A 10,291-nucleotide genomic window follows, 5' to 3' on the forward strand; every position below is an offset into this window, starting at 1 on the left:
TATGATCTCACGTTGAGCTCATATCATCTCACGTTGACGTTATCTTGGGAATGTTTGCTGTCCAAAACAAAGTTCTTCGCATGGCTGCTCGTCTAGTCGCATGTGCATACCTACTTTTATAAAAATTTAATATCACATAACTGGTAACATAATATGCAATTGAATTAGAAAAAGGAATCATTGCTAAAATATCCGGATGCCAGTTAAACATTCTAATGACAATGCTTCAAATAACGCAATATCTCAAACGAAAGAAAATATGGAAAATTGGAGTCTTCAGAAAAATAAATATCTCCTGGACTTTATACAATTGTATTTTTAGATATTACAATGGATGATAAGTTTACCTGATTATCTCAATTCTCAAACTATAAAAGTTATACATAGTAAACATTTGATGTACATCATCGAAGATGCATGGCTGACTAATTATCATAGTTCAGCTTCTCGTGTAAACCGTAGCTAATGAAGCTCATCAAAATGAGAACCTCCAAATCTTAAAGCTTGATACATGAATAGTAGGCATCAATAAATTGTATTCCTGTTGTGAGTGAGCTGCAGGAGGAAGGACATCGACAATGGTTGCCACGGGATTTGTAGTATTCAACCCAACATTACAATTTGATATTTTATCCTTTCTCCTAACCACTCTTAAGTCTTAAAAAAAGGCTTGCGACACAACTCTACATAAGATTTAAGAAATAAATTAAAGATAAAAAGTTGTATGTAAATGGTTATGAAAATTTTAGCATGAAAACTAAGCCACATAAGATGTACGCATAAGATGAGTCTCTCATTCAACATTTCCAATTAAAATGTGTCTCCTGAAAATGTGAAAATGGCAATACGAATCACTAATAAATCATATCTAAATATTTTTATTTTAGTTTAAATTGTCATACTAACTGGACAACACATGTTGTTCATAGTCATATTTTACAAGGACATGCTCCAAATATGTCCATACTCAATTACAAAATAGCAGTACATGACTACTCCAAATATGCCCATACTCAATTACAAAATAGCATGGCGCCAGTTGAGTACTCGCAAAGGCATTGACCTCTAAAGCTGACTTCCTACTACACCGACAATCATGTCAAATAAGATGATTAATTCTTAGTACTACAGTGTTAAGGACTACATACATCTCCAGAATTTATGCACCATTCGATATGTGTACTTACTGCTCTCCGGTGCATGTATGGATGGAGGAGAGTATATTTTGTCCCAATTTGAATACTCCAGAACGTCTAGACAACCCATCGTGTGCCAACGCACTGGCCTTGGCACAGTACATCAGTTAGCCACAAAGCCTCCTAATCCTCTTCTTGCCTTCCTCCTGCCTCTCTTTTTTCTTACGCACTCGGCCATCAATGTAAGAAGCGAGCCCAAAGTCATAGATCTGACAATCACATAGACATGATAAGACATCTGGAAAATTACATTCGACTTGGCTATTTACTTGATATATGGTTGGCTGATTTTGCAGGTATTTAACCTTGTCCATAATGCCAAGATCCAGGCCCTCAAAATTATTCAAAACCTGATGTGGAGGCAAGGCGAACCGGACATAACATATCATAAATTCACAATAAACGCTGCGCATTATAGAAATCCTGGTGAAATGCGATCTATAAAACATTTTTGTGATAAATTAAGTGTGATAACGAAGTCTAAACAAAATTAAGAATGATAAGGTACACATATGTTGGACCTATTCTTGATATCAGCTTTCCTCTGACCAAGCCTCAAAGTGTCGATAGTGAGCGTGATCTCCTTAAACCCAGCCACTTCAACCTTTTTCACAAGTTGCCGCACTATATTATTGTCCTTGTAAACCTGCTGAATACCATGTTCCACGTTATGGGCAGGTTAAGAACAAGAAACAATTGATCTCACATTATAAATTTGCCAAGCCACATACATAAAGTTGGAAGAAACATATATCCAATCCCACAGAGTCAACCTCGTCAATGCTAGAAGTAGCCCACGAAGTTGGCGAGAAACTGCGGCCATCAGAGGCCTAGCGTCCAATGTGTCGCAGTCCTACTAATCAAAAGCAAACCAATCAACTTATGCCCAGCCTTTTTTTTTTTGCGAGTACAAGGGCTGAAAGGAAATTCAGCAAATTACAGAGAGGACCCTAGCAGAAACAAAAAATACAGACCAAGCCTCACTGCAACCCGACCACGTCGTCGTCCATGGCGCCGTCGGTGGCGCGCCGCCGCTCCTGCTCTCCTTGACGCCTTGGATCGAGAGCTCCCCCGAGCGGACGGGAAGTCGCCGAGCGCCGGCCACAGAGGACCTACACCAGCGGACGCCGTCGTCGTCGAACCGAACCTCCCCAACCTCCTGCACAACCGTCGACGCCAGATCCGCCATCCCGCAGCATCCGGCGAAGGGGAAGCCACACACGGCCGCACCGCAGAGCAGCCAGCATGGACGCGGCGGAAGATCAGCCGCGGAGCTGCACCGAACGCCGCCGCCGAAGAGGAAGTCCTCCACCTGCAAAAGCACCGCCGGCGACGCCATCTCCTCCTCCGCGCCGCCGGCTGACACCAAACTCACACCTACATAACACCTATACACAGATCCGGCGATTCCCCATCCTCCCACCGCCGGAGCGGCCGCCGGAGGGCGAGAAATCGACTGGATCGACGGCGAGGAGGTGGTGCGAGCTCGAGGTTCCAAAAGTCTCCTCTCTCGTACTGTGGACGGGGAGAGAGACGCTCCAAGGTGCGTTTTAACTTATGCCCAGCCTATCAGGACTTCCATCTAGTTATAACATTGGAGTGTAAAAGTTTCAGAAGAAATCATCTGGCTTTATCCAAAAATTCTTTTAAAAACTAAAATTTAAACAACACCTTGTTTCTACACCCCAAAACGAATGTCAACCTTGCAAAACTTCAACCCTGAAACTTATGTACTGCATTTGTTTTCCTGATGCTAAATAAAACAGAGAATAATGGAATTGAAAGACTAAAACCTGCTACTTTCGAGGGTTGGAGTATACGTAGCTAATAGGATTCTGGAGAAAGCCTCTCAGTTCTCCATGAGTGTCCACTGATACTCTGCGCCAGAGGCGTAGTAGTCGTACACCATCTTTGGCAGCTTCTCGAACTCGGACACATTCTAGAGCATCTCTGTTCCCCTGCTCAAATATATCATTGTTAGTTCAGAGTACCTATTTGATACATAACTAAAATTGAAAACTTGGTGATGAACCACAAGACAAGCATCGAGGATAAGAAGTATTAAATATGGTTGGATAATGGCATAAGAGTAGAGTGACCATATCAAGGGCTGATGACCACAATCTTTACCACCATATATCCTGCTTACACAATACCTTGATCTCTTTGCAGTTAAACCAATGATGAACCTTTTTTTCCAGGGGAAACCAATGTTGTACTTTAGTGTCAATATGAATATATGATAATGGCTTGTTCATCATAATTACATACTTGAGAACTCAAGATATCCAATTCACCAGAAGTGACCAAGTGTAGAAATGCTAGCTTAATCAACTGAAACGCATGGCTGGAAAAAAGTAAATTACAGAAGTAAGCTTAATCTTGGGATTTATGAGAAGTAGACCAGTAAAGATTTTGATAGCAATTTATAGTACCAAGAGGTAGTTGAAAGTATTATCTTATAAACGAGTACAAAAATCGCCTCTTCTGAAATAAAACTCACTACAAAAATAGCTTATATATAAATGGCTAAGGTTCTACTTCTTAGCTTAACAAACAATTGTGGTTCTTGCCAATAAATAACGGGAATTTCCCAAAAAAACGTATCCAGCAATAGTTAGATCATCTATTAAAATTTTCTTTAGTTGCCGAAACACTTGCGCGAAAAACAGGTAAGAATATATGCATATGAAAAGAAAGGCTATCACCTGGTATGGCCTGAAATATTCCAAAACTGATCCTTAGAAGAACATAAGACATTCATGGTTTCATAATCTAAGTAAAACTTGCAATAAACATATATACTCGATTTTTTCATCTGAGATATACCTCGATTAAATCTGGAGATTTTTTAGATCAATAATACTGGGACCATTGCAAAAGAACTTAACAGAGAAGGCTGTGAGCTTAGCTCACATAACCCTGATCTGCAGCCTGCCGTCATATGCAACAGTATATGTGGCAGCTGCAAGTGAGTCCATGCTTGTTGTCATCAAGGGCCGACGGAAGGACACATTATTCATGAAGCTAACGGAGAAGAAATTCACAACAACATGCTTCCCTGTCAGAATCTGATAGCAAAATTTTCTTCACAACAGAGCATAATTCCTTTGTAAATAAGAAACCTGATGCTTCATGAACTAAAAAAATGCCATACACAACTAAAATAACAAAGCTAACAACTCGGAAGAAAGGAGCATATAAGAACTTCAGCATATCAACAGAGTATAAATAGCTATGTACAAGTTATATTATACACACCAAGTGGCCTTCAGTCTTTTTTGTATTTTTTACATGTTGTGTCAACTATAACTGGGATGAATCAACTAGTTTTACCAATGCAATTTAGCACTTCATTCGGACTGGGAGTCTACATTCTTTAGCTGAGCTGTGTACAACTAAAAATTTGTTGGAACAACATAACTAAGGACCATTTTTCAGCAGCAGCAACTCCGCCTCACTGCTCCGTCAATGGTTGCGACCCTGCTCTAGCTGGATCAAACATTGTTTTCTTGTTGTGAGTGAGCTGCAGGAAGAAGGACATCGACAATGAACTAAGAGAGAGAGGGAGACCTGGTATTGACACGAGGACGACGACGCGGACGGAGAAAGGAGGACGACCCGGCCACGCTCCACGGCGCGAGCACGACGACATCGATTCTGCACCCTTGAGGCATCTCCCGACCATACCTATAAATTAAAACATCAAGGCATATTGCATTGATTGTGGTTCCTTATATAAGAATAATTTTCTTCTATAAATAGAATGCATCACATAAATCTGAAAAATGATCAAATAGATAAATTTTTTCCTTGCCTGATATACATGTTGCAGTTTCAAGAACCCTATGCCTGTTTTTTTCCTCCTTAGTCAAGAACCCTAGCCCTCAAGCATCAAACAAAAAAAGTACCTATATAGTTCAGCCTTCATGAGGTAAAAGTTCATGGCTAACGAAAATCAGACTGTTGGTGATGCAATCTCATGAGAAACCCGAACCACAAAATTCAGGCTATTGGTGATACATATCAGGGCCTAATTTGAAGAATTTCATTTTCTTCTTCCGTAACACACCTGAACTAAAAGAATAGGGAGAAATGACAACCTTGCACAATTATATTAGGGCCTAATATTTCATAGAACTTCACCTACGTATTTGCTCCAATCTGCTACCAGGCAAACCACTGTTGCAATCCTATTTCCCGAGCTTATGCAGCAAGATGGAATCTTGAGAGAGAGAGAGAAAACCTGTGTGAAGAATCGGAGACGAGTCAGTCCATCAAAGTGCATCAGAGAGGAGCAGGATGAGTGGATCTCGCCCAGACGCCCTCCCAGCTATTGTGCAGCATGCGGCAGAACGAGCAACTCCCGCCGGCCACCATCCGGTCCACTGGCCACGGCAAGATGTGCTTCTTCTGCCGGCCACCGGTCGCTCCTCTGGCGACGGCATGGATTGGTGTGAGGAGGAACTGGAAGACGAGGTGTGAGGGGCGACCTGGCTGCTTCTTTTGCACGCGATTAGGAAGGGCGATGGGCCTCCATGTCCCTAAGACGTGCGGTGGGGGACATGGACATGGAGGGGGAGGCGGTGATGGCCAGATGTGTGCGGTAAAGGGCGGATCCGCGTGGTGGAGGTGGTGACGGCCGGATCCGGCGGCGGCGGAGGATGAACTGAATGAAGAACGCGAGGGAGAGGAAAAATAAAGGTACGGTTGGTGGCGGTGGCAGCTGCAGAGATGGTCGGTGGCGGCGGCAGAGTAGAGATGGTCGGCGGCGACGGCGGATGGGCGGCGACGATGGCAGAGCCTAACCCTAGGAAGCGGTGGCGTTGGTTCCCTGGTTCGTGACGTAGTCGATGTAGTGTGTGCGATGGATTTACTGGGCTTGGCCCATTCGGCTGCGACAACGCGCGACGAAGTGCGACGACGAAGGGGGTTGTAGTGCGACGAGGAAGGAACGACGAAACGTATTGGGATGGCAGAATAAGGAACCATTTTAGTCTTTTTAAGTAGTAGAGAAGATCAATGGTTATCGACCTCTCCTTTTCTCGTAAGGAACCCTGAGCAGATTAAAATCCCCCCCCCCCCCCCCTCCTCCCATGATAATAGGATGAGGCCTGAGGGTTATTTTTTGACGGATTAACCAACTCACAAAAGAACACATGCTTAAACTTATCCTTGGCGGCACCATACACATCGATAAGATTCCATATGAAGTTATCAGCTTTTGTTTCGGATATGGAGTTTGATATGGAATTCACCTTCCGAACTAGCCAATATCTATATGATATCTTTTCTCATGCCAAGTAAAATGGCCCTAGAGCGACCATGAGGCGGACGAGAAAACCCAGTAGAAGTCGACCCCACCCGAAATGTGGTTTAAAAGACTTCTCTAGTAGTCTGTCTACCCGTCTCAGAAATACCCACAAAATCTAAACAATGTTTCCCTAATAGGTTCTTACATTCTATTTAGCATTAGGAATAGGTGTAATCAGACCTGCTTTTGACATATCTATCCTATTCTTAGATAGTACCATATGCACCTCTTTGGGCTTCTATTGAATCGAGAAATTGGATTGTACATCTTTCATCTTTTTGATTTTGATATCGATTTTGATACATATAAGGTGTTCTACGGATAATGCAAATCGAAGCTATTTTATGTCTGACTCGGGCATATATGACCGATCGATCGAAATAATCCAAGACTCCACCTTTGTCATATATTCCATATATCACATTAGATAGATATCATATTGAACCAGCAATATGTATATGTTTAACCAAGTCACGAAGACCTTCTCGCTAATATACCATTCGTTAGAAAACCATTGTTGATTTTGCGGACTTTGCCTTTTTGCAATGCAAGCTGTTTTCTGAAGTTAGTTTGCGCACACCTTCCGTATATGTAAGTTCTCTTCATAACTTAGCCAGACATTGGATCTTGCGAAATAAAAGTCAGACAGTGGAATAGTTCTTCCCTCCAAATGTCGTTGCCAGCTCTCTTGTTCTCAAAATATTTATTCGGTCCAGTCAAGATACAAACTTATTCACAAATATGTACCGAGCATATACCAGATGAAAAAATATTCACATATACTATCAACTATATAGCAGAAGAAATCTGAACTATGTCGGGAATTCACAGCGATGACAAAACTCAGCACAGACGACAGGTGAGCACATGATGATGGCTAGCACGTTGTCGTAACAGATCAGTTCCTCCTTTTGGGGCCAAGATTCTAGATCCACATGGAACGCCAGATGTTAAAAACTGATCAATGAATGGCATAAATTAAACAGAACACCACCACATCCCTCTGTACCACCTGCTAAATGGAATCATCTAAAATTAATCCTCCAACAACAGATCACCCAAACAAATGCAAACGGTGAAGTAATCACCCAAATGCTAAGTAAAAGACTTGGGGCAGAGCAAAGATGACCGCCGAGCAGCAAAAAGTTCTTCAGTCGACCACAACCCTCGAGACCTTGGGAACTTCCACCGGGAATGTGTCGATCTCGTCCATCCAGGGGTTGTTCATCTCCTTGGCTGGGTTCACCGACCGCAGCGCCTTCCAGACAGCGCTGTTGCACTTGAACCCTGAGCCGAAGGCAATCTGCCAGATCCTGTCATTCCTCCTGATCCTCCCCTTGGCCTCGCTGTAGGAGAGCTCGTACCAGAGCGAGCTGCTGGAGGTGTTGCCGAACCGGAAGAGAGTCATCCGTGACGGCTCCATGTGCCAGTCGGTGAGGTCCATGTTCTTCTCTATCTCGTCGAGCACGGCCCGTCCGCCGGCGTGGATGCAGAAGTGCTCGAATGCCAGCTTGAAGTCGGGAATGTATGGCTTGATCTTCATCTTGAACAGCTTCTTGGCAATCAAGGTTGCCATGAACAGCAGCTGCTCGGAGACCGGGAGCACGAGCGGGCCAAGCGTGGTGATGTTCGTCTTGAGCGCGTCCCCGGCCACCGCCATGAGGTCCTTGGACAGCGCCACGCCGACCTTGCCGCTGTCGTCCTCCTCCTGGGTGACGCAGCTGAAGCACTTGTCATCGGCACCCTTGTGGGTTCTGACGGTGTGCACCAGCTCGTACTTGGACCTCCTCCTGTCGGACCGCTTGTTGGACAGCAGGATGGCAGCGCAGCCCATCCGGAAGAGGCAATTGGAGACGAGCATGGACTTGTTGTTCCCGAAATACCAGTTGAGGGTAATGTTCTCGGTGCTGACCACCATGGCGTATGAGTTGGGATGCACCTGCAGCAAATCCTTGGCGAGATCAACGGAGAGGAGCCCCGCGCTGCACCCCATTCCTCCGAGGTTGTAGCTGATAATGTTCCCCCTGAGCTTGTAGTGGTTGACGACCATGGCGGAGAGCGAGGGCGTGGGGTTGAAGAGGCTGCAGTTGACAACGAGGATCCCAATGTCCTTGGGCTTGACCCCGGTCTTGGCGAGCATGTTGTCGATGGCGCCGAACATGCAGACCTGCGCCTCCTGGCGCGCGAGGTCCATGGAGGGGTTGGGCGGTATGGTGACGAGGGCCGGCGGGATGTAGGTGTCCTCGCCGAGGCCCGAGCGCTCGAGGATCTTGCGCTGGAAGTCGAGGTTGGGCTGCGTGAAGTTGCCCGTGAGCGTGGAGCAGCGCATGAAGGTCTCGCGCGAGCAGCGGCGCTCGGGCCCCGGCTTGTAGCAGGCGAAGTCGACGAGGTAGACGGGGCGCGGGCGGGTGAGGACGTAGACGGTGGAGAGGAAGACGAGGAGCGTGGAGCAGGCGACGACGGAGAGCAGGTTGAAGCGGAGGTGCGTCCAGAGGTCGGCGACGTCGGCCGGGGAGAGCGTGGAGAGGTGCACGGCCGTGAGCACGATGAGCGGGGTGAGCAGCAGGTACATCCCGTGCGTGATGAGGTAGTGGTACCCCAGCTTCACGTACTTGAGCCGCACCGACTGCAGGAAGTCCGGCAGCCGCCGCGGCGGCGACGGCGACTCCGCGCGTCGTCCGGCGTCGCCACCGGCCGCCGCCGCCGCCGGCGGCGGCGGCGGCGCCGCGCTGGATTCCGTCGACATGGGTTTCTCTGTAGATTTGAGGTGTCAGACCAGAATGACGGCGGAGTTTTCGTTTCGAAATGCGAGATCTAGGAGCTGAGGAACGCCTACTAAATCTAGATGGCGAAACGAATCGAGATGCGTCTCAGAGTTCTTCTCGGCAATAATTCAAAATTCAGGATAGGAAGGAAACAGAGCGTACCAGTCAAATGGCCGGAGCGCTCGGGAGAGATCAGCCTCGGGGACGACGCCGGGGATCCTACTCCGCCGCCGCCGCCGCCGACTTCTCGCGCCACCACACGCACTGAGTCCTCTCTCTCCCCTGAACAGACCTTGCCGTCGCGAGCCACACGGGAGGAGAGGAGAGAGGAAGGAACCGAGGCTGGCAATTAATAGAGGGGCACGAGGGGTAACAGCTCGGGGCCCACCTGCCGGGAATGTGCATTGAATGGATCGACGCTCGTGATGGAGCCGGCGGCTTGCGGCGGACGGCCGGATCGGGGCCGGCGACCGGGCACCCATCCACGCCGATTTATTCGTGTACAGTTTTATGTACCCGTACCCGCCGTTCTGTCCCGCGTGCACGTGGGCCCGCACATGCGCTGTGGTTGGTGGGTGGGCTGTGCGTGCGGTGTCAGCGACAGCTGTGTGTGATTCGCTGCGCTCGAGCTGGGCGCGACGGAGAGAACGTGGTGGGAGCGAGCCATTGGAGTTTTCCGGCGAGGCGGCCGGCCAGCGTTTGAACGCGACGTAACGACATACCCGAATATTTTGTTGATTAACTATGAAAAAAAATCGTAAGCCACAGGGAGTGGTCATCCTCGCAAGTAAGCTTCAGGGACAGCTCGCCACATGGGTGTTAGAGCATCCCCACTCGTTGGCGCTCCCCACGCCTAAATCCGGCGAAAATTTCGTCCGGATTGAATCAATTTTTGGCATGGGGGGCAGTATATTTCCAGTCGTGTGCTCCCCAAGCGGCGTTTCTTGGGGAAAAAAGAGGATGGCCCGGGGAGTCCGGACGAAAGAGGAGACACGTGGGCGTGGGCGGTTGGTTTT

The 10,291-nt window shown here is 47.1% G+C and overlaps 1 protein-coding gene across 8 annotated transcripts; it reads right to left on the reverse strand.

Moving 5' to 3' along the window:
• Positions 1-906: 906 nt before the first annotated feature.
• Positions 907-9,739, reverse strand: LOC127307678 (3-ketoacyl-CoA synthase 11). Of its 8 annotated transcripts, none has more exons than XR_007855723.2 (6): positions 9,438-9,739; positions 2,171-4,886; positions 1,928-2,052; positions 1,705-1,842; positions 1,502-1,601; positions 907-1,405 (listed from the first exon to the last, which is right to left on the reverse strand). XR_007855723.2 is itself a non-coding variant. In XM_051338430.2 (2 exons), the coding sequence occupies exon 2, from the start codon at positions 9,254-9,256 to the stop codon at positions 7,661-7,663; it is 1,596 nt and encodes a 531-aa protein (XP_051194390.1). In that variant the 5' UTR covers positions 9,257-9,264; positions 9,438-9,596; the 3' UTR covers positions 7,461-7,660. The 8 variants fall into 8 exon arrangements, 1 of the variants encoding a protein (XP_051194390.1); XR_011746941.1 differs by lacking the exon at positions 9,438-9,739 and adding an exon at positions 5,014-5,436; XR_007855754.2 differs by lacking the exon at positions 9,438-9,739 and having other exon boundaries at positions 2,171-3,154; positions 4,770-5,005.
• Between the last annotated feature and the right edge of the window lie 552 nt (positions 9,740-10,291).

The sequence above is a fragment of the Lolium perenne genome, chromosome 6 (genome assembly GCF_019359855.2).
Source record: "Lolium perenne isolate Kyuss_39 chromosome 6, Kyuss_2.0, whole genome shotgun sequence".
In the NCBI taxonomy this organism is placed as follows: domain Eukaryota; kingdom Viridiplantae; phylum Streptophyta; class Magnoliopsida; order Poales; family Poaceae; genus Lolium; species Lolium perenne.

Excerpts from the sequence above, each read along its gene's own strand:
- LOC127307678 (XM_051338430.2), bottom strand. The coding sequence starts at position 9,256 with ATGTCGACGGAATCCAGCGCGGCGCCGCCGCCGCCGCCGGCGGCGGCG.